This window comes from Penicillium canariense (assembly GCF_028826845.1).
Source record: "Penicillium canariense strain IBT 26290 chromosome Unknown utg000004l_segment0_segment0, whole genome shotgun sequence".
NCBI lineage: Eukaryota > Fungi > Ascomycota > Eurotiomycetes > Eurotiales > Aspergillaceae > Penicillium > Penicillium canariense.
The window spans coordinates 3,042,921-3,066,745 of NW_026622731.1; the positions used below are offsets into that span (position 1 = coordinate 3,042,921).

The 23,825-nt window shown below is 45.2% G+C and overlaps 7 protein-coding genes across 7 annotated transcripts; 4 read left to right on the plus strand and 3 right to left on the minus strand.

Annotated features, from left to right (window-relative positions):
- Window positions 1–1,343: 1,343 nt before the first annotated feature.
- N7482_007403 (uncharacterized protein) lies at window positions 1,344–3,488 on the plus strand (the record flags this gene model as incomplete). Its single annotated transcript, XM_056689528.1, has 1 exon — window positions 1,344–3,488. The coding sequence occupies one exon, from the start codon at window positions 1,344–1,346 to the stop codon at window positions 3,486–3,488; it is 2,145 nt and encodes a 714-aa protein (XP_056541957.1).
- A 483-nt stretch (window positions 3,489–3,971) lies between these two features.
- On the minus strand, window positions 3,972–5,667 carry N7482_007404 (fungal specific transcription factor domain-containing protein; the record flags this gene model as incomplete). Its single annotated transcript, XM_056689529.1, has 3 exons — window positions 3,972–4,002; window positions 4,284–4,904; window positions 5,072–5,667. 3 exons carry the CDS (start codon window positions 5,665–5,667, stop codon window positions 3,972–3,974), a joined length of 1,248 nt encoding a protein of 415 aa, XP_056541958.1.
- A 389-nt stretch (window positions 5,668–6,056) lies between these two features.
- N7482_007405 (Zn(II)2Cys6 transcription factor domain-containing protein) lies at window positions 6,057–6,799 on the minus strand (the record flags this gene model as incomplete). Its single annotated transcript, XM_056689530.1, has 2 exons — window positions 6,057–6,182; window positions 6,302–6,799. 2 exons carry the CDS (start codon window positions 6,797–6,799, stop codon window positions 6,057–6,059), a joined length of 624 nt encoding a protein of 207 aa, XP_056541959.1.
- A 2,588-nt stretch (window positions 6,800–9,387) lies between these two features.
- Window positions 9,388–10,584, plus strand: N7482_007406 (uncharacterized protein; the record flags this gene model as incomplete). The annotated part of the gene is made up of 1 exon (XM_056689531.1): window positions 9,388–10,584. One exon carries the CDS (start codon window positions 9,388–9,390, stop codon window positions 10,582–10,584), a length of 1,197 nt encoding a protein of 398 aa, XP_056541960.1.
- A 1,388-nt stretch (window positions 10,585–11,972) lies between these two features.
- N7482_007407 (uncharacterized protein) lies at window positions 11,973–12,248 on the plus strand (the record flags this gene model as incomplete). Its single annotated transcript, XM_056689532.1, has 1 exon — window positions 11,973–12,248. One exon carries the CDS (start codon window positions 11,973–11,975, stop codon window positions 12,246–12,248), a length of 276 nt encoding a protein of 91 aa, XP_056541961.1.
- A 1,127-nt stretch (window positions 12,249–13,375) lies between these two features.
- On the minus strand, window positions 13,376–13,675 carry N7482_007408 (uncharacterized protein; the record flags this gene model as incomplete). Its single annotated transcript, XM_056689533.1, has 2 exons — window positions 13,376–13,445; window positions 13,491–13,675. The coding sequence occupies 2 exons, from the start codon at window positions 13,673–13,675 to the stop codon at window positions 13,376–13,378; spliced, it is 255 nt and encodes an 84-aa protein (XP_056541962.1).
- Window positions 13,676–14,980: 1,305 nt separating this feature from the next.
- N7482_007409 (uncharacterized protein) lies at window positions 14,981–18,727 on the plus strand (the record flags this gene model as incomplete). The annotated part of the gene is made up of 9 exons (XM_056689534.1): window positions 14,981–15,066; window positions 15,120–15,321; window positions 15,468–15,668; window positions 15,904–16,057; window positions 16,111–16,185; window positions 16,236–16,919; window positions 16,982–17,657; window positions 17,728–18,222; window positions 18,295–18,727. The coding sequence occupies 9 exons, from the start codon at window positions 14,981–14,983 to the stop codon at window positions 18,725–18,727; spliced, it is 3,006 nt and encodes a 1,001-aa protein (XP_056541963.1).
- Between the last annotated feature and the right edge of the window lie 5,098 nt (window positions 18,728–23,825).

The window sequence follows — 23,825 nt, forward strand, 5'->3', positions numbered from 1 at the left end:
ACGGGATCTCGCATGCAATAGGGTGCTTGCTAGACGCCTGTACCGGTGCCATCACACCACTGCCGGGCCCTCGCGTAGGGTCTCTGTACGGTTGGCACCGATCGGCGCACGAGCCAAGTGTGATGGATTGTTTCCGAGGTTCTTGCGGCCCACCGGACCAACCGTGGATCGCGAGAGAGCGCAGAGGCTGGGAAACAGGGGGGGGGGGGGGTTATATGTTGACAGACTGATCGTTCACGATTTTGCTGTAAGGAGGTAGTAGCCTTGCTTAGGCGATTCAGGCTTCAGGCTCTCCAGCCCTGTCTGACTTGGACTCGACTCCTGTGGAGTGAAAAAAGGCGAAGTTGGCAGGAGGTTCCTGAGAAGCGGGCGCCAAACAGTCAGCCAGGAACAGGAACCGAACCCAGCGGCGGAGCAAGCATGATAGAGACTCAATAGGAAAACGACCGTGTGATCTGTACAGTGTCGAATAGCATCGAATGGCATAATAGCATAATAGCATAGCCAGAGCCAATGGCAGGGCCAGCACGGCGGACGCGGGAATCCTGGCAGATCAACGGCTGGAAATGAAGTTAGCCCATGACGAAATGGGCTCAGGGGCGGGGGTCGCTAACTCTCCGGCAGCTAACCTCCTGTTGGTGCCTGTCCTTTAGGGGGCTTGTGTCTCACCTCCTCCCTCTCTTTCCCACCCCTCCTCCTGGCCTTGTTATCTGTTGTTTTCACTCCCTTGTGCTGTGCACTCTCCATTCGGTCAGTCTCTGCTGTCTTGTTGCGTTGTTTTGATTGCGTGTACTCATCCTCCTGCCCCAGCTTTCCTTCGCCGCGACCCGTCGCCGGCCTCGTTCTCTACAGCCCTTCTCTCTGCGCGTGCTGCAGCTTGCCTCTGATCTTTCAAATCTCCGACGGTCCTCATCGCTTGTGCGGTTCGAATCCACGACTTTCGACTGTGACTTTAGACGCGCCCGAGGCCACCAACCCCAACGGCAGCCTTCCCCGACATACGCGAGCTGGACGACTCGCGATTCTCCCGATACTTGACTCCACACTACATTCTTGCACCGTGAATTGACAGCTGTCGGAACCTAAACCAACATACCACACAACAGCGTCATTAGCCTCATCGGGATTGCGCCGTCGCCACGTTGACCTGCCACGCCGAACGCTGGCGTCTCACCGCGACTTCCCTCGGCCGAAATGAGATAGTGCTCTGGCAGTCACCCTCCTTTCTCTACCCACTGGTCATTGGTCTTTTTTAGGTCCCCTTCCCGCGAGGCTGGCCATCCGCATTCTTTCATTGGTCTTGTATCATCATCTCGTTCTTTCTTTCGCATATTCATTTCGCCATGACCGTGCCCGAACCCCCGATTGCACTAACGGGGCATTGCTCCGTCATCTCCGGTAACACGCTGTATGCCTATTCCTCCACAGGCTTCTTATCAATTCCGCTCAAAGTCAATGGGACATGGATTCCATTGAATGGCGGAGTCTCTGTCTCCAATGCCGTCTGCTTGAAAGGCGGGATAGACGGCAGCCAGGACGACGACGAAGCGTTGTATGTGGTCGGCGGGACCGCCACCAACTCTAACGACACCTATTCCGGGCTGCAAAGGTTTTCTTTCAAGGATCAGAAATGGCAAACTCTTGGGTCTGCGCCAACGGTCGTGACGGATTGGACGGGCCATGGTGCCGCATTCGTCGCGTCTAATTCCTCAATCATTGTTTATGCCGGTAATCAGGGTGACAAGTCGGGTATTTCTTGCTCGTCCTACCGGATCTCAACAGCACCACCTTATGTCATAACCTCCGAGCTCGACCATGGAGCTCCCTGCTTGAGTAGCCCCCAACTGCTCCCTTGGAATTCGTCCCACGTGGGCATGTTTGGTGGGGACGAAAACAACTTGGCCGTCTACACCTACAGCATCTCCACAGGATGGGCAAACTCACCTGTGAGCCTTCGGTCCGGCCTTTCACCTTCTACTCCGCTGGCCCTCTTCTCCGGATCGGGAGACAGCAAGGTGCTGGAATATTTCAACATGGATGCTTCCCCGAACTCTGTGGTTAATTACGAGCTTATCAGCTCCGATGGGAAGTCGGAGAGCCCTGCCGTGGCGGTTGGCTCGGCGTCGAAGAAACGGAGTACAGGCGAATATCCCACCTACAACGACACGCTTGCTCCCAGCAACAAGTGGTCGGATTACGCTCTAGCCCAGGGAAGTAATGGTATGGTTGTTCTCTCGAGTGGCCAGAGCCAAAATGCGCTCGTCATATTCAACCAAACCTCCAACAGCTGGGTCAACTCGACAGAACTCTTCCAAGGCAAAAGTGAACAGCACGTTCTGACGGCGACTACCACCACATCGACTACCATGACCCCGACAGCCACGCCGACTACTTCGGCTTCGACCTCGGCCAGCGCGACCCCCAGCTCTACTACCACCGCCGCTGCTGCTGCTGGCGGTAGTTCCCACACTGACTCCAAGGTCATCATTGGCGCTACCCTGGGCAGTGCATGCGGTGTTGCCCTAATTCTGCTTCTGATCTTGTGGCTGCTTAAACGCGAAAGAATAAAGAGAGAGCAGAATGGCCAGGCCCGCGGCGGTGACAACAAGGACCGACTGAGTTTCCAGGACCAGGGCATAGAACCCCTGGCCAACCGCGCCTACCCCATGGCCAAGAGCCCCGTTCCCTTCGCCTCGATGTCGGTCGACTCGCTAGCGATCATGTCCGGCAAGTACTCCGGGGAGAAAGCTCTCATGCCTCCCTCCTCCAACCTTGGATATGGCCTGTCGGCGGCGCCCCGCCATAGTAAACCACTCTCTCCCATTCCATCCAGTGGCCTCGCCCCATCCAGCATGTATTCTGAAGACGCCTACCGCAACAGCGACCCCGCGCCCTCCGAACTGGGCCACAAGCCCGGTGACCGCACCACCGACGAAGGCTGGGGCAAATACTTCCAAGATAACAGGGCGTCGAACCTCGCCGGAATGCCATCCGATCGTTCAACCACAAGCTCCGTCTACACGAAATCCGACTATCGCGGCAGCGCCTGGCCTATGTCAAATCTGGCCCCGTTAAACTTGGGCTTCCTCGACCAGCCCAAGCCGTTGGGCCGCGTGAACAGCGGTAGCCCGACGACCGAGCACGCATCTTCGGACCGCAGACTCGCCATCCCCGAGAGCCAAAGCGCACGGATATCCAGCGCCGACTCGATTAGCATTGCCAGTGACGACGACCCGCACGACACGAATTGGACCGGCGCACACCAGTCCAGCTGGCTCGGTCGCCCCCCCAGTAGCAACTACAGCACGAGCTTCTATGACAGCAGCACGCGGGATCCGCCGGGTTTGAATTCGCAGTTGCCGCGGCACTCGAACGGCCGCCGCTCGAGTGTTGTGATCCCGAGCGATATCGATGAGTTGCCGACGCCGGGGCGGAGCAATAACGTCAACTCCGATATGAGTTGGCTTAATCTCCAGGCGGAGCGGTAACGATGTTATCGCTGCATTGCATATCCAACGCATTGGCGCACCCTTCTCTCTTTAGTTCGATTCCCTACCTCATCACACCCACTCTCACTCACTCTTCCACTCTGTTTTGATCTAATCCATTCCCTCCTTCGGTCCTTGCATGGCGTCTCCGGCTACCGGTGTCTGTAAAAGTTGCGTGGGTTCGGGCGTTACATCTACACGCATCTTGCTTTTCTCACCCTTGCATTTACCCCCTACCCACGCCCCATTCAATCCTCTTCATCTGTCCGCCCCGCCCCAGCTACTTCCCTTGTCCTGCCCTGTCCCTGTTCTATTCGAGTGCGAGCGATTCTCTAGCGTTCCTCACCCCTTTGTCGATATTGATATCTGATCTGCTCTTCGCACGCGCGTGCGCCGTGTGTGCATTCCCTGGCCTCTTCCCCTAACTCGGACTCGACGGGCTTCTGTCTGTGACCCGTGCCTGTGTGTGTAAATATTGAAATTTTATCTGGGTGCCTGGTGCCCTTGTTTCTGACTAAAGATGTTTTGCCTTCCGTGGTTCTCGTTGGTTGGGAGAGAAATGTGAGGAGTGTCGCGCGCGCGCGTGTACTTTGGATCTTCCGGTGGGACGTGCGTAGCGAGTTCATGCATAATTACAGTAGCAACCTCTCAGAATATAAAGGGATAACTTGCCACTAGCACTAGCAACTAACAGGTCGCACATAAGTCCATATTTGTTAGATATTTATATAATGGCATTAGGCTGGGAAAGTAAGACCTCCAGATAGAACAGACGGGTCGCACGTCGTATTGGACGCGCCCAATCCTGGCATGATTGCGTGATCAGTCATCAGGTTATCAGGATTGGCGAGAATATCGTCAGATTCCAGAATAATCATCGACGACCAGGCCTCGAGATCCGAGAGAGTCGTGAGGAAGTCCGTATTTCGGCCAGAATCACTTTCAGCTTCAAAGACGCTATTCCGCAGCCCTGGTTTGCTGCCCGCAGCCACTACTGGCGGGGGTCCTGTAACAATGGGCGGAGTTTCGCAATTGTGGTTGGTGCGATTGGCGGAGGACGGTCCACCAGAAGAGTCGAGGCGATCGTGAAGTTCCACCAGGACCTGGATGGCCAAAGGCATCCGCATTTTGCCTCCATTGGACGCGGGTTCTTCCGAGTTGTTCTTCGTTGATGAAGTTGACGAGGGGTCAGAAATTTGGTAATGAGTCGCGTAGTGTTGTATAACCTCGTCGACGAGATATCGGGCCAGGAAGATCTCCCCCGCGTCCGGGAATGAATGGAGGTACATTAGCGTGATGAACACACATTGAGAAGGCCCATAATGACTGCAGCAGAACCATGCGTATGGAGCGAACGCAGGTGTTTGGTGGAGCTGCAGGTATATACTTAAATAGTTCACGCAGAGCTGTACGATGCTATAGATTCGATCGCTTGTCAGTAGGCTTGTTGCCACAACGACGTGAAAAAGGGAAGTGATCAGGATATAGCCATGGTCTGCTCTAGGTGCAAAGCACACATAATACCAGCAATGCGATATGAGGGGGGAACAGTGATGAAACTCGAAATATAAAAAGGTTTTTACCTAGTCCATGATTTACGTGATTGCGGATTCGCAGTGTCAAGAGGCACCAAAAATGGTTTCCGCAGTAAGATCACGAGTTCAAACTTCATCAATGTCAACATGATGCGTGTCCATGCTGCAAAGACAGTCGGCTGGCTGGCATCGTCCTTGTACAATGACGGATGGGTGAATGGAGATACATTGGCTAGTCGGGATGAGATGTAGCCCTTTTCCGGGACTCCTTGCGTCGAAACAAGAGCGATGAGCGAGTTCATCTTCTGTAGAAGCAGCTTTGCATCTGCGACAAGCTTTCCAAATCCCTCTTCGGTCGGACCCTGGGGACTTTGCAGGTGCGCGACGATCCTTGCTTGTAAGCGGGCTATCTGAAAGCGCCCGATGGCGTATATGATCGCGACTGACTGTCCACCAGCCATAGATTTGTTGGATGGGGAAGTCCCACCAGGCAGTTCGCCGCTTTCTTCATCGTCCAAGTCCACCATTCTCACGGCCTCGAGGGTCTCGGGGCCACAGCAGAGGTTCAGCCCGGTGGCGATACTCGACTGCACATCGAGCCAGACAATGTGCCACCAAACCCGACGTCGAATTCCGCGGTCCATGGGATTTAGCGCAGATGAAGCAGGTTACGCATCGGGTCCAAAGGGCGGTCCAGAAACGGTCTAGTCAGCAAAGTTGAAATCAGAGTATTAATAGTCAGATGTTCCTGATGCTGACACAAAGAAAGGCTCGTCGTATATGCCACTTCGAGGTGACTTACGGTTGTCTCATTTTGTAGACCATGAAGGCTGAAATATGTCCAGCTGGCGGCTGGCGCGGGGCAAAAAGAAGACAGATCAAGGTCGGGTCATCAAGGAGCTTTTCCGAGGGCAAGGCGCTATCGCTATTCCGACACTAGTCCCAGAACTGGTCGTAATCTGCCTGGAGGGTAGGCGGGTGCAGAAGGGAAGACAGTGGCCACACGGCAACGAAGAGCGATTCGAGCAAGACATCACTGACAGGTTTCGTGGGTAAGGAGCGAAGGAGATTGAACATGCCCATGGGAGGAGATATGAGGCAGAGGTAGGTCGGGGGGTGCATGGTGATTTTCGTCAAGGAAATCACCGCTCAGACTCTCCTGTAAGAGATCCAGCGAGGTCAGCTATTTTCTGTCTTTGTTCTGGATATCAAATCCACATGAGCACATGAAAAATGAAGAATTGCACGGAACAGCTCTTCTTGCAAGGTGCAGCTCACTTTTCCAGCAACGAAGCCCCAGAACGTTGGACCGATGTATCGAACATGGCCGCCCCGGCGTAGACTGAGATGATCGCGACAGAGTAGAGTCGGTCTGGGACCATTGGGATCGGTGGAGGTCGGAAAGGGGTATGCGGTTGTCTCTGGGAACTCGAACGGACCCCGGGAGGTTGCTGTGATACCGCACGCGCAGGGAGGGTTCGCAACAGGGTCATTCGGGAACTGGATGGCCTCTTTCCACGAGGGCACGGCCGTGTAGGACGTGCCCACGGACTGTGATCCACCGTAATGACCGTTCTGCGGCGACGGGGATGCTGGTCGTACACGGCCGGTGGGCTCATCCCGTGCCATGGCCTGGTAGACGCAGGTCTCCTTCATCCGCACACAGTTGGCGCATTCTGGCTGTTTGCGGCCGCAGCTAACCTTGCGTCGGCGACAGACAATGCAACTCAGAGAGATTCGGGGTTTTTTGATCGGGCGGGACTGGGGTGCTTGCATCTTCCGACCTGCGACCTGGATCTGGGAGCTGGTGCGGGTATCTGAGAGGAGGACTCAGGGCTGCTGGAGGGGTTTCACTGGCTCTTCATTGGGACTCAGATCTGTACTTTTGTTTGTCTAGCCAAAATAGATCCCATCGATTCCCCGGGAGGAGGTAGGGTGGGAGTTAATGCAATCTCAGCCTCTTGCGATTTTTAATTTTCGAACACGTGGGGGCCGGAGCAGGGATGCCTCGTGTGTTATTGTGTTATAGAGTGTCTAGACTACCACTGCCACTGCCGTGAGATTGTGGCGATATCCTTGTAGGACCTTTCTCAAAATGTTTTTCTTCCGGAACATAGTTCGAATTATTCCCGTCCACACAGCTCTCCTATACCTCGCTGGAGCGCGTGAGTGTTTGTCTCCATCCTAAGTAGAGGATCATCCCCTACTTCATCGTGGAGTATTCCGACACGTTGGAGGTATTGATGCTGAGCGACTTCAGCCAGAGCAGTTTGGCCGTTGGAGTTTGACATGCCCACATTGGCGCCGGATTAAATTAAGACACGCAAAGTCACAGCGGCTTCGCATTCTTCATCGAGTCCTACAAAGTCGTGATACCTGAGCGGCTATACAGATCAACGGTAGACCTCGGCAAAGACTGGGTCCGGTCCTTGGTCTTTTTTCGAAGTAGTCAGGACCGTACTACGGTCCCCTATATTCCTTTACGGTCCCCCGCGCAGTCCCTCGTATATTTATAATTCTACTAAGACCTTCCTTTTTCGGCCGTATAAACTAATAATTTAGCTATATTTATTACTATTATTAATATTTTTTAGCCTATATCTCTAATAGCTATAATAGCTATTAAAAATCTATATATAATCTACTATCCCTAAGGTAATAGTCTTTAAATAGGGATAGTAGTCTTTTAGCGGTCTTTAAGGTCTTTTAGTAGTTCTTATAGTCTTTTAGTAGTCCCTTAGTAGTCTTTATAGTCTTTTAGTGGTCCTTTAGCGATCTTTATAGTTTTAGACTATAAGATATAGGACCTACCAGGGCCTACTAATAGGGCTGATAATAGGGCCTACTTGTCTGGAGTAGACCTCGCCAAAGACCGGGTCCGGTCCTAAATCTTAGGACCGGGACCGGACCATACTAAAAAACTAAGGACCGCGGTCCGGTCCTTAGTCCTTTACGGTCCCCCGCGGTCCCCCGGAATTTCATAATTCTGCCAAGATCTGCCAAGACCTTCCTATTTAGGCTAGTTAAATTAATAATAAAGTGATTAGTTAGCTAAAATTGCTATATTTTCTACATAAATTATACATAAATCACGTGTTTGGTCTTTTTTCGGTCCTTGGTGCGGTCCTAAAAGTAAGGACCAAGCCCTGCATGGTGCGGTCCGGTCCCCGGTCTGGTCCGGTCCTAAGCGGTCTTTGGCGAGGTCTACCCCCCACCGACAACTGCGCCTTGTCTTCCAGCCCGACGCACTGTCCCTCTTATTTTACTGGAGATACCGCTAATGCCCCTCGATCCGACCCCTCATTCTCGCTCCTTGGGCTAAAATGGCAGTCGCACAGGAGCACCACTGGGATGATACAGCCGTGGCGATTCTTCACCTGTGCGGTGTCGAGGGAAAGCAGGAGTACGGCACTAAGAAACTAGACATGGCGTAAAACAGTGTTGTGTAGGGTATGATAAGAGGCTGAGAAGGTTAAGAGTTCAGCACAGGCCCACCTGAGAAATCACCCGGGTGAGCCAAGGCTTACGTGGAGTTGATCAATATGTGCCCTGGGTGGTGGAGTGACTATTGGGCACGGATACCAGAGGCAAAGCAGAGCTGCTGTTACTTTCTGTTCATGTTTTTCACTCGGCTTTTATCTCTCAGATCGTTAATGGCAATTTAACTCACTCATATAATCTTGGCTGCGTAAAGAGATTCAGTTACTCTGTGCTCAAGGAACGAATACTCACCCAGTCTATTCATATTGCGACCACCTTCATTATCAACTAGAATCTACATGGCACCAAGAGAGAACAACCAAAACAGCGAAGGAATAGGAAGGAATGAAAACAGTGTCCCTTCAGACACGGGATGGTACGCTTTCGACCCTTTCTGCCTGAAACATGCTGACCATATTTATCATGTAGGCATCGCTCAGGAATATGCTAGAAAGGTCCGTTCTCGCGCAGAGACAAAGTCGGAGCAGTCACTATACCCGGTTGACGACTTTGGAGACTTCGCAAATTTCCTTTCGCAGCCGTATACCCCCAGACCACCACGGCTGAATTCACCTTTTCCGGCAGTAGAACCGACTTGCTGCTTCGTTTCACTATACAACATTTCTAATAAAATGATGACCCGGATCCCATTTGAGACAATAAGGCAGTTCGAGGAGCTTGGTCAGACAGTCATACCCAACAGTGACTCCTTTTCGTTACTCCTGTTGCGCGGTTATCCTTGTGCAAAATGGCTAAATGTCTTAGGAGCAAGGTTTGATATTGACCCCGAGTTCTTCCGAAGACATCTACTGTTTGCATCGAGACCTGGAAGAAAACTGTCGAAGCCCACCGCTGTACAAATACGCCCATCTTGCCACTCGGACATGCTGTCATTACAAGTCACCACAATTAGCTTGCAGAACCAAGACATGCAAATGAAGCACCAGAAGGAATTAGATACCCTGCGGAAAGAATCGTTTAAGCAGATAAGTACCTACACGAGCAACCTTGCTCTCTTGAACTCTTCAGATATGACCGCGGGCGATCCGTTTGCTCGAGAGTTCTCCGTCCACGACTTAGACTGCTTTTCGTTAGAGCAAGCTATCTCAATCTACATCCCTTCTGCTTCAAAAGGCCGGCTAGGCATTGTCTGGCATGATGGTTTAAGACAACTAGGTGAGGAGTTAAAATGGCCATGGCAGACTAGTAGCAGCCGTACGAACTCTTTTCTGAAATATCTACCAAAACCGCTGCACAACCCCGGGGTCTCCTCCGACAGCAGAAGGAGAACACTCAGAAACCAACCCCAATCTACCGAGCCGTCAACAAGGGCCGACTTTGTCTTGGCAGACTACGACCGACATATCGATCTATCGCGTGCAGTCCACGATCCCTTATACGCCTTGAGCCCGTTCTTCAATTTGGCAGTTTCGTCTGAAATGGCAGTCCTAGATATTCTTGACACCAAGATTAGAGAGGAACTCAATTATTCTCATCTAATTGGCAATAACAATCCGACTCTGTCAAACCTGCTCTATCATCAGCAAGTCCTCGGGCGCCACATTCGAAACCTCAAAGGAACTATCGGTGCCATCGAGTCGCTATATGAGCGGAGCATACCAGGAAACACGCCAAATAGCGATGTAAGGACGCCCCCTACACGGGAGGTCGAGTCGATTCTGGGAGATTACCGCGCGGCACTTACATACGCGGAAACCCTAGCTGCCGAGTGTGTACAGGGGATGACCATCACAGCTCACAGTGCGACTATCCGCGAGTCCGAAAAGGCCGTGGTCGAAGCCCAAAGCGTGACAAGGCTCACTAAATTAGCCGTCTTCTTTGTGCCTCTATCGTTTGTGGCTTCGTTGTTTGGTATGAACGTGCGTGAGGTCAACCCTGGCAGCACTCCACCATTTTGGTCATGGGCTGTGGCATCTCTTGCCGTAGGAGCTATTACCTGGGCACTGTTCAGGCATGATGAGATAGGAGAGTTAACCGGGAGAGCTTGGAAGAGATGTACCGGGAGGATGTATAGACGGCGTGCAGGAAGCGACAGCCTAGGACCAGATCCCAGGGTCTAAATACAAAACTCTATCGACTTTGATCCATTGCAGCAAGGCTGTTAGTCTGGAAATTCGACATATTGTGCAGAAGTGTCTCTTGAATCTCAGTTAATTGCAGGCCAGTGTGATCGTGGTAGAGATAATCCTGTAGGTTGTACGGTGTATCGTATCAGGGATTCTCTAAAATGAACTTGAGCTGCTACCGGTTGCGTCTCACTTTCGAGGATTCTGAATCATTTTCACCGCTGATTTGGCACCTTCACCTCTGGTGTGCAGAAGAATGTGGCGGTCAGATTGTATCTGTTTCTATTTTTCAAGAATCGGTTCTTGTATGACTGGTATGACGCTGCTAACACCCATTTCGCTCTTGTGACCTACCCTCAGAAGCCAGTGGGACCACCATGTGAGCCGGAGTAATGATCACTCGCTCTAGGGACACCCTTAGCACGGTTAGGATCGGATTTCTTGGTCGCAGATGTGGCAGTGACAGCGGTGATCAAACCCGAGCAACAAATATTTGTGTCCAGCATCTCATCTGTTTTCACATGAGAATATGAACACGAAACGTAAGCGCAGTGACACGTGTCACATTTCACGATATGCACAGACTTAAGCGAGGTTCACCCGGGCACTAAGCTAAGGCAGCAAGACTGTACGGATGTTTGGGCCGTGATTCCACATTTCACAGTATGCACAGAGATGAGTGGGATTCACCAGGGCGCCAAGCCAAGGCAGCAAGACTGCATTTGGGCCGCAATTACACATTTCACGGCATACACAGGCTTGAGCGGGGTTACGGGGGCGCTAAGCCAGGGCAGCAGGACTGTATTTGGGCCGTGATTTCCCTCTCTCACACCGCCAGAGAGGAACTATATTGTCAGTGGCTTCTCTTCATGGCATATGCGATCGACGAATGATTCCCACCTATAGAAGAACCTCCAGATCGAGTTGCTCCAATGAGTCGCAAGACTTCGCTCGTGGATTAGTACCGTGCAGGTTGGGCTGCATCTGTTGTGGTCAGCTGAGTGTGCGAATATTTCTAAACCAGCCCCCTCTCTGGTACGGTCAGAGGGGACTAGACATGCATCCAGCCCCCTAGAAAATTATTCCCCATAGACCTATGTAGTCACCCTCTGAATGTCTGCTCTTGTACGGTACCAGACAGTTTCTCCGTAAGCAACAGGGGTATTAACCAAAAATCAGCACGTGATATGGTAGCCAAGACTATTCCGAGTAGCCTCTTCTCTGGTCACTTCTCTTCCTTCATCTGATTTGTTCAGTCTCAAGCTAATATCACGACCCTTTGCCACAGCTCTCATTTGGTCACGGTGCTCACGATGGCTGTCATAGGCAACATAGACTTCCTCGCGAGGGACGTCTTATATGATAAACAGAAACCTTACAGAATGAAGTTTGTTCCGCCGTCTGGTCTCCCATGGTCAAATATAAAGACCGAAATCCAACCTCAGAAGATCGAGGATATTCGGGGTCGCGAAAATGAAGTTTCTCTGAGCACAACTGGATTCTCCCTAGAATCGTTCGACTCCGGCATGACTTACGAGGATTTCGACGACGAAGACAAGATTGTTCAAACATATTTACCAAATGTTGCCAGGCTCCTGAAATCCATGCTCAATCCATCCAGGATACAAATTTTTGAGTTTCTTGTTCGTGCGCCTTGATGTGCCGCCTCTCCGCCTAAAACTAATGAAGCAGGTTCGGAAACGGGGCGAGAGCTTTCCAATAGCGACAGACACTACGTATGAAGACCATCAACCCACGACTGCAGCACACATTGGTTTGTAAATAATTCCTTCAAAGGGTTCAAGTTCTAATATCCCGTCGAAGACATGACGAATGAATGGGCAAGCGTTCTTGCCCGTCGCCTGAATCACAAAAACGGAATCCATCTTCTCCCTGGAGAGCACTATCAGTTCATAAAGTTTGTTGGCTTCTCCGCTTAACCCTAACCAATTTGGCCACAGCTAATTTTAATTACAGTGTTTGGGCACCAATTCGCGGACCAGTTCAAGATTGGCCTTTGGCACTCTGTGACGCATCCAGCCTCAACCCACACGCTCTCCACGCCGGAGACGTTGTGTTCCAGGACTTCCAAACAGAAAACCTATTGCTAGAATATTACCCACAGCATCAATGGTACTATGCCAGTGAGCAAATGCCCACCGAAGCATGGGTTTTTCTCCAAGGAGACAGCAAGGGGCGTCCATGTCAGTACACCAGCCTTACACGGTCATTCAAATATGTGCTGACATTTTTCCGAGGTGTTCCACATTCTTCTTTCCTTCATCCTAGCGCCCCAGAAAAAGTTCAACCAAGACATAGTATTGAGGTGCGGGCCCTCGTCTTCACATCATAATTGCTCCCTCTTATTGGAACCTACTGGTGGGTGTCTGTAATATCTTTTTTTCCAACAAGAAGCTCCATAGTCTGCGCGGAAAAATTGATAGAGTTGAGAATTTCACATTACTGTATCCAGCCAGTATAACTTATGATCTTTATATCACCCGCTAGGATTTACCAGTAAAGTAGCCATAAATTAAACTGCCACTAATGGGATAAAACTTAATCATCTATGCTATGGTTGGCCACAGGGACTATTTTTGAAAAGAAATAATAATAAATAAAAAATAAAAATAAAAATAACGGACTGACTAGCGGTGCAAGAGTGCAATGTTTTCAAAAGTAATGTGACCAGGTCCTGTATTTTTTCAAGAAATACTCTTTCAAAAATATAGAGGGGTTTCAATTTCTAGTACTTTTGATTTCTGGTACACACAGGCCTTCTTTGTCAATCTCGAGTCGCATTAGACACCTCTTGAGCGGGCAGATCATGGCGAAGACACTTCGTATTCCTTGCTCTGCAGATTAGTAACCATAACATGTATTCATTTGCAAGGACTTACTCATTGTCATAATCACCTGTATCATACAGGATTGTCACGTTAACCTCCCCGGCAGAACCCGGTACTGACATCTTCTCCCCAACAGCGGCACCATAGAAGATATCCTTGTCGCTAGCCCTACTTTCACCGAAGCTGTCACTAACAGACTTCCAGGGCTGCTCTAATTTCTGTGCTCCTGTTTCCATTGTTCAGGGTTTCCCTTTTTATCCTTGAACGTGCGGTAGCGATTGTTGATACGACGTCGGTAATTCCTCGAAATGCGAAAGGCTGTGTCGCGTTAGACATCGCGGGAGTCCAAAAGCGCGAACGCTTACGTTGGGTCATTAAGTCTTTGCACATACATGTCCCTGAGCCACCAAGTGAAACGGTTTGGAGTGGCGTCCTCTTTCACGGTTGCTCTGAGCAAGGAATCCTCTATGGTTTCGTTGCTTTAGAGTGACGTGTTTGGGTATATAAGGGCGAATTGAGTATTATTTAAACCCCCTTCCTTCTACACCCATCTGTACACCGCCTCTTTCCGCCTTATCCATAGTTAGATTGCATTACTATTTGCACTGTAGTACCGCATGCGAAGGGGCCCAACTATTTTTCTGCCGGAAGAAATTCATAATATTAATTCGCATAAAAAACCCCTTAATAACTAGCGTGCCAGCCTTCGTACTTGATAACCTCCTCTATACTATATAGCATAGTCTCCGCTAGATTAACAAAATAACGAATAGTTATATTTTACTACGTATATACATCGCGTAAGACTTCCAGGAATTGTTGTAAACAGTCTGACCAAAAACTGGGGAGCTCGGCGGACCCGCGGTATCCGCTGGACATGCTAAACTTGGCTTAGTGGCCATGCGGGGGCACAGACTAGGTGACGTGGCCCCGGCACGCTTCATGATCACCTGGGCTACTCATCGCTGGCCTCTTGCTTGATCGATTACAAGTATCAGTTATGTATAAAAAAATATTTGCAGTATTAACTAGGTCTTTCAAATACAACTACGATTGATGCACCAAATTCATCATTCCATTTAGTCTATCCAAAATTTGCATGGATTCTTCGGCAACATTGAAATTATCTCGCTAAACGATTCGTTCCGCATGACTTCCTCCGGAGGGGCCGAAGATCTGTGCCTCCTGGAACGAATTTCACGAGTAAATCTGATTGGTTTTTTGCCGGTTTGTCTTTCAGATTGGGAGCAAATTCCTACCTAAGCCGTATACTATATGGGCAGGGGTGTACACCAACTGGAGTTGTTCAAAATGTGCGAACTTGCCTCATCAAAACCTTTCTGTAGCATAATTTGGAATGGTGTGTTGGCACTATGAGGCTCTACTGTTCCTACCATCAGGTCGCTGTTTCCTATCTTTGACCTTGAGAGAAGTGAATTTCGATCACCGCCGGCATAAGCCACCCATTTCTCGCCTACATGCTCTTCGTGCTACACCCAACCTAATTTGACGGCATAGAGAGAACAGCTCAGGTGATCGATATGCCTCGGGTTCGAAGCTCATCGTCATCTCAGCCGAGCTCCTTGCGGAGGCTTAAAGTCGTAAAGGAGGGTACCCAGAACATCCAGTACGCCTCCCATTCCCCCAAACTGTATGCCGTACAATATCTCATTATCCAAGCATCATTCTCGTACCGGGCGTAGGGACCCTTGCTTGTGATTCCTGGTCCCTCTGTAATCAGCCTTGGACCGATGTCTTCGCACAACTGGACACTGGGGTCACCATTCACTCTTACGATTATGATGCGTCTCTGAACGACCACTTCTCCTGGCAGCATCTCCTAGATGAGGGAGCCGAGTTTCTTAAAAAGCTTCAAACTTTAGTAGATAACCAGAAGGTAGCCCTCACTTCCCTCTTTTTGTCCACTTACTAAGAATATTAAGGAATCGCAACCTCTACTGTTTATTTGTCATGGCCTTGGCGGTGCCATCGCGAAAGAGGTGCGACGACCCATTTCTAAGTTAATAGCAAGGAAGCGTACAATATGCTTATATCGAAAAGGCACTCTGTGTCGCTGGCACGCCTAACGACCAGTACTCCGACCTCTTGAACACCGTGGCTGGCGTTGTGTTCCTTGGTACTCCGCACCGCCTCGAAGGAGGAGTGAACGACGAGGAACTTAGTGATCGATTCACCCGCATATTAAAGCTCGATATCAACAATGGCACGGTATTAAGTAGTAAGTCCCTCGGACGACTAAAAAAGAATTCCGCTTGATTCTCGGCATCGCGGATCGCTTCACTCTGGCGAATTTACGTTTGAATATATTATCGATCTTTGAGGAGAGAGATACACCCATAAAAGGCACCAGGGCTTTGAGATCCAGGACGAGGAAGTTAATTGTTCGAACCTAAGTTTACTTAATGTTAAAAACTTCGATGCGAGCTAACCCCACGCCTCCTAGGTCGTTGACGAGCCTTTATGTTCGATTAGGACGTCTACAGAAGATAGACTCGGCGTGCCGCTTGACCACCTTCAACTTCCGTCTATGCGTGAGGAACATGGGGCTTCAATATTGCAGATACGGCGCTGGTTGGAGTCAGTCATTCAACTCCACGGTACGAAAGTTTCATTCATGACATCGTCGATCCGGCTTACTGAACTAATATAGGCGGAGCTCGCGATGTGGAGAGTTTGAGGGTGGAAACGACGAGCAATAACTTATTGCTGAACCAGCCCCATCAATGTGAGTTACATAGATATCATAGACCATCCATCACTGACATTGCGCCTCAGCTGTCATGCAACAGGCTGCTAAAGCCAAAGTCTCCAGTCGGCCAGAGCCTAGCACGCCCTCTTACGTTAAAACTGAATCAAGCCCAGAACATAAATCTCTCGTGGCTCTCCTGGAGAACTTCTCTGTGGAACAACGTGACCCCCAAATACCTTGTTTCATGATGGACACATATGTGAGGAACAAGGACTTCTACGGAAGACAAGATGTTCTAAGCAAACTTGATGACTGCCTTCTCCCTTCAAATGACCCGCTGCCATCTTCGCAGCCCGATCAAATACGTGTGGGAATATTATGCGGCATGCCTGGTCTAGGGAAGACAGAAATCGCCATCGAATACGCGTTTACTCGCGAAAACGACTTCGATGCTGTTTTCTGGATCCGAGCCGATGATGTGTCCAAACTTGAATCGGACCTTGCCCAGATCGCTATCAAATTAGAAATCCAGGACCCCAAAGAGCCAGATGACAAGGTCACCAATAAAGGGCTCGCAATTGAGTGGCTTTGCAACCCGTCTAAGACAGACCGTGGTACCGGGAACCAAGTGCGAGCTTCCTGGCTGGTTGTGTTCGACAATGCCGACGAACCTGACATCCTGGCGCCATATAGTGACATCGCTAATAGCGGAGCAGTCTTGATCACGAGCCGCAGCCCCTCTCGAGGACAAGCTTCTCGCAACATGCAACGTGTGTCGATGTCCAGACGTTCAATCTAGAAGATTCTGGATTGTTTGTTCAAAAGTTTACAGGGATCCAGGGCCGGCTTGAAGAAGCAAGACAGGTCGGTGACCGACTTGGTGGGCTGCCACTTGCGCTCGCCCAGATGGCTGGCATAATTAGGCTCGACTTTTTAACCTATACTGAGTTTATGAGACTTTACGATGCTGGAGAAATCCACGAGATGGAGGTTTACCCGCCCCGGGAGCCGGCTCGTGGCAACGTGTCAACAGTCTTGGAGAAGCTGTCGAATGCTGCACGAGCAATTTTGGAAGTTTCATCGTTTTTGGACCCAGACAGTATTCAGGAGAAGATCCTGATGGACCACGCTACTAATGTGGATATGCCCTCGTATCCTAAGAAACAGGGTGCCTTTTACAATGCTCGGAAGCAACTGATCGGGTCTTCCATTTTTCGTCATAATCAGGACACGGCTGAGTATTGGATGCATCGCGTTACGCGAGACGTTGTGCGTGTCCAAATCGAACCTGAGCGACAACGAAGGGTATTTTTAAACGCGGTCACCATGGTCGCAGCTGCCTGGCCGGTTGGAGAAGTTGAGGGCCATGATGTCAAGCTATGGGAGGCATCCAAAGCACTCTATCCGCATGTCATCAGCCTGGAGGACGCGTATAAGAAACACTTCAAGCATGAAGAATATGTTGACGGCGACTTTGAATTTGCTGGACTTCTCAATCGCGCGGGATGGTGGGTGACCGCGGTCCTTGTGATGCCTTCTGTGCATAACGATTCTCGTGGATTGCTGACCCATATGAAGGTACCAACACGAACGCGGCGAATCGCCTATCATAAAGCCTTTATTGGAGCTGGCCCTAGACCTCTGCAATCGCACCACAGACATCGATCACCAAGACTTAGAATCCGACATCCGGCACACACTTGGTGCAGTCGCCAGCGGGACAAACGACGCAGCCAGCAGCATGGAACATAATAAAAAAGTCCTCGAGATACGCTTGACTATCGCAGAGGAACTGGGAGCAGTGGACGAGAAACTCGCCAGCGCTTATAACCAGATGGGTATTTCATGGATGATGGCTGGCGAATACACGAAGGGGGAAGAATGTTTTGCGACGTCTGCACGGGAGTACGAGAAAATCTCGGACTATACCAAAGACAAGCGTTCGCTGGCCCTTGTCAATCTTGGCACAACGCAATGGCTCCAGGGAGACTTGACACGGGCGTCTGAAGTGCTAGAAATGGGCCTCGCAGATCGAGAAGAAATTTATGGAGTCATGGACAGCCATTGTTTCAGGTAAGGGATCTACTCTAGTTTTACTCTGCTTTTTGTTCCCCGCTTAGCTAACGCTCCAATCCTTGCTGGCAGGACCGGTCGCTTCCTCCACGCACTTGGAAACGTGCGGTTCTCTCAGGGCCGAATCAAGGAGAGTGAAGATTTTCATCGACGGGCCCTTCAGCAATACCAGTCAACCATCCGCAACCGCCATCATCGAACTGCAGATGTCTGCCACAAGATGGCACAGCATTGCCTTCGCAACGGGCTTTATGACGATGCCATCGGATTCATCGACCAGGCCCTCAAGAATTGGAGCGTTGACTCAGAAACATATGCTCGGGAGACAGCGCGGACTTCATACCTAAAGGCTAAGGTACTTTCAGAAGCTAGGCAGGAGGATGAGACAACAAAATTGTTACAGGAGGCGGCATCCATGCGGCACAAGATCACGGGGGTGGAGAGAGACGGCAAGGACCTACAAGAGGAAGACTTTGACGAACTAGTCACATTCTGGTCTAGATAGAATATAAGCCACCAATATCAGTGCTCAAGTTATCGGTCAAGTTGTTGTCTTCAGATAGTATTTATCTCCGTTTCCATTCCTTTCATGTACCCCACATCGGCTAATGACTGGATCTTTCCTCCGGCCTACTGTATATAGGCAGTTAGGCGGACCGAGGCTTCTCCGTAGTCCCCGCATAGGTACGTACGTATTTAAGCGGGTCGGCCGCGGGTACCCTTTACGTCCTCCCGACACTCACTATGGCAGCTCAGGAGCCCGTGTATATCGCCATCGCCTAGCGTAAACAAGCTGCCTTAGCTACTGCTATTCCCGCTAAATAGTAGTTACCGGCGTATCTTATCCCGGCGGGGATGCTCTTACCCGCAATATTATCTATCTACCTATAATTAATATACTTAAAAACTAAGGAATATTATATTACTTCTACTAATAAGTTCTTATATAAATTAATTACTATCTATTATATAGCTCTTATAGTTAAAAAATAAGATTAAGTAGGGTTATAACTAGAATAATATCTAATAATAGTAATTTAAATATATAAATTAGTAGGTTTATATATACTAAGACCTAGATTTTATATAAAAATAGTTTTTAATAGTTCCCTAATACAGAACTGTAATAGTTTATAGTTTAGTTTAGTTTTTAGGTAGGTTTACCCCTAATTATAGTTTTTAGCGTAGTCTAATAATTCCTATAGATCTTTATAAATTACTATAGTATAAAGATTTCTATAGTAGTAGTTTTAAATTACTAGTATTAATCTATTATAGAAAGATAGATATAAAGGCTATATAATATAGTTATTAAGAGAAAGATTAGGCTTTCTTCTAGATAAAGATCTCTATCAATAGTTATATAGGGTCTTATTATTATATATATTATCCTATATAAGTCTATAGCTTAAATAAGGATTTCCTAGATATTATAGACAAGGATTTCTTATTAGTTAATAGTAGATATAGTAGGTTCTATTAATTTTATCTAGTTTAGGTAGTATTTCTAGACCTTGCTAAAGACCGCTTGGGACCAGACCAGACCAGGGACCGGACTTTACTATATAGGGCTTGGTCCTTACTTTTAGGACCGCCTAGCGGTCCTAATTTTTTTAGGACTAGACTAAGGACTAAAAATAGACTAAATATATGATTTATATATGATTTATATAGAAAATATAGCAATTCTAGCTAACTAATTAATTTAATATTAATTTAACTAGCCTAAATAGGAAGGTCTTAGTAGAATTATAAAATTCTAGGGGACTATAGGGGACTATAAAAGACTAAGGACCAGACTACAGTCCTTAGTTTTTTAGTATAGTCTAGTCCTAGTCCTAAGATTTAGGACTGGGCCTAGTCTTTAGCGAGGTCTAAGTATTCCTTAATAAAGTTATAGCTAATTATATCTATTTCTATATTACTATCTAGATCTATATATATTTTAATAGTATCTTATATAGTTATTAGGATATAGAACTAAGTATTTATTTCTACTATAGGATACAGAGTTAATATTATAGGATCTATACTAACTTAATTATTTTTCTCTATATAGATATTTCTTTTTAGATAGTAAACTAGATAATTATAATAATTTTAAGATAGTTAAGAGAGAGATATCTTTTATTATTATATTTAAAATATTATAGATATATCTTTTCTTTTCTAATAGGATTTAGGCCTTTTTTAATAATTTATTATTAATTAGGATCCTATTCTTATTATCTTAGTAATATAGCTATTTTTAAAAATAATTATCTCTAATATTATTAGTCTTTTATTTATAAATAGATTATTAGATCTTTTAGTAATAATAGATAATACTAATTATATCCTCTCTTATTTCTAGTAGATAGAGAATATATAAATAGATATAAGATTAGAGATTGAATTATAGTTTAGTAAAAAGAAAAAAATATATTTCTTTTTTATTTAGTATAAAGAATATTACTCTAAAATATTAAGATATATATAGAACTTTTTTAGATCTTTATTAAAATATTAATAGATCTATTCTCTTTAGATTTTTATTTTTATTTTAAGACTAGTAATATTTTAAATAAAGATTAAGATCTATACTTTAAAATAAGATTAGTTTTTTTTAGGATCTTAATTAATATTTAGTATCTTTTTTTCTATATATCTATACTATCTCTATTAATAGACTATTTTTATATAGTTAACTATATAGATAATTTTCTTTTTTAGTTCTATATTTTTTAGGGGCTCTTTTAAAAGATTATTAAAAATCTAAGAACTACTCTTATTATTTCTAAAATATATAGTTAAATTTAAAGATTAAGATATTCTTAAACTTAATTTTAGACTTATCTTTTTTAGAGTATAAATAAATATATTAGTAATAATATAATTAGAAATTAGATATACTTCTTAGATTAAGCTTAGTTTTAAAGATAGCTATTTTATCTTATAGGCTTTCTAACTTTTCTAGCTTTTAGATCCTTTTTTAGATAGTTTAGATATTTATATCTAGGGCTATATCTATAGTTAAAAAAGTTTTTTCTAGGATTAGACTTAGTAGATTATTAGTAAATACTAAAAGATTTAGTTTACTATTAATAGAGATAGTAGAGTAGTTTATTAGTACTATAATTCTTTAGATAATTAAAGAAAAAAAATTAGAATTATTACAGGGTCTATTTATAGGGTAAAAGGCCTATTAATCAAATAAAGAAGAACTAGTATAGTTAGATTAGAATAAAGACTAATTCTTAAGGAATTAGAGGAATATAGGAAGATATAGGATTTATACTATAATAGTTACTTTAGTATAGGATATCGATAGTATCTCGCTATATTATCGATATATAGTAGACTAAGATATACTATCTTCCTAGAGCGGGGTAGCTCGGGGCTACCTAGGTAGAAGATAGGGTTATCGTAGGGATCTTACTAGGGGATAAGTATTAGACTTCCGCAGAACCTAACTCAACCCGGACCTAACCCGGACCCAACCCGGACTAGGTTAGGTTCTAGGTCGAAGGTTTCGACCCAGCGTTAGGTCCGGGTTATAAATCTCGACCCAGCGTTAGGTTAATAACCTAAGTTAGGTCATAAATATTATAAATACGCTAAGACCCGTAACTATATAACTTATACAATTTTTAGGCTATAATATTAAGTATTCGTATAATAAGCTATAGTCTCTCTAGTATATTAGGTTAATATCCCTACTATATTTCTAACGGCTGTTAGAATTTAGGCTATCTATTACCTAGAGACTATTAATATCCTTACTATATTTCTAATAGCTATCAGAATTTAGGCCTTTTACTAGGTCTAGTAAATAGTAGAGCTTCGATAACTTTATTCTAATAGTACTTAAAGAGATTATTATCTCGATTCTTACGCTTTCTTCCTAATATATATATCTAGGTATAATTCCTTAGTAATAATAGCTAAGATTCACCGATTATCTACTCTCTATCCTTAGTCGATAAAGCCTTATCTAGCTCTATATTATTATTAACTATAGTCTCCTATTTCTTAGTATTACTAATTAGCTCTACTTTAACCTTATCGAGCTTCTTATCCTTCTCTTCTTTTATTACTTCTATCTTATTATAGGAGAAGAACTTCTTAAGAAGCTTCGCCTCCTATTCTTCTATATTAAACTATAATATATAAAGAAATATTATTAAATCTTCGATTATCTAAGATTTTATCTATCCTTAATAGTAATAATAGATATCCCGAGCGGTATTAAAAAGCTATTTAACCCTAGTACCTATTATAAAGAAAGAGAGTATATCTTATATAAAAGCTATAATTACTAGAAAATAAGCTTAGTATTCTCTCTAGAATACTAAAAGCCTAATCTAAATAGTATCTATTTATAAATTAATATAATATATCTATAATATAGATATAGTATAAATATACTACTATTAAGGTATTAGGTTATTTTATTAGTAGCTATATTTAGTTATAGCTCGTTTTTATCTAATATCTTATTAAGCTTTAAACTTAGCTAAGATACTCTCTAGGAGTCCTCGCCGGACTAATTAAGAGTTATAAAATACTCTTAGTATAGAAGTAGAGCTTATTAGAAAGACTTACGATAGGTATCTTACTATTACTAATCCTAGTCTTTTAAGAGGAAAAACTTAAACTTATTTATAGGTACTAATATTATACTAATTATATAGATATACCTTCGAATATTATCTATCTAAGAGTAATATTTATCTAGCTTTAACCGACTAGCTTTAAGTATAAGAAGTATCTATTACTTCTATAGAATATATTTTCGACGTAGCTATTTTATCGACTACTTAAGATACTTAAAAAGCTTATTATATATCTTAAATATATAATATACTATAATATCTCGAGTCTTTAATAGCTAAGTTATATAGTTAAAGAATAGTTTAGTTAGATAAAGTAGGTAGTTAATTTAGCGCTACTCTTTATTATAAAAATAATATCTCTTTATAGTTATACTCTATATAAAATAGTATAAAGATAGTATATAGATACTTTACCCGACGAAGTATTAGGAAGGTTAAGTTCTATCGAGTTCTTATATCTTAGATAGATACTAACTTAATAGTTATTATTTAGAGATTATAAAATATATCGTAATACTAAAGACTTATATTTATATAGACTATAAGATAGCGAACCTTATTTAAGATATAAGATATCTTATACTTTTAGTACTATATATTCGCTTAGGTTAATCTTATCTACTTCTCTATCTATTTTATCTCGGCCGAGTTATTTAGTAATACTATCTTAATATAGCTAAGAAGCTAGTTAAGACTAAGCTAGATAATATAAATAAGATATAGAATTTAGATAATAATAATACTATCTAATAGAGCCTACTAGAGAGAGTTAACTAGGGTCTTATTATTAGATATATTATCTATTATTAATCTAAATATTCGTATTTTAAAGTTATACTCTATAAATATTTTAAGAAGAATATTACTTAGATTTATCCTAGTATATATACTATAAAAAAGTCTAAAACTAAGTAATACTTTACGATATATCTAATTAAGATTAATAAAATAGCCTATAATAGCTATAAATACCTATTAAAATAGAGATATCTAGTAATTAAATATAAT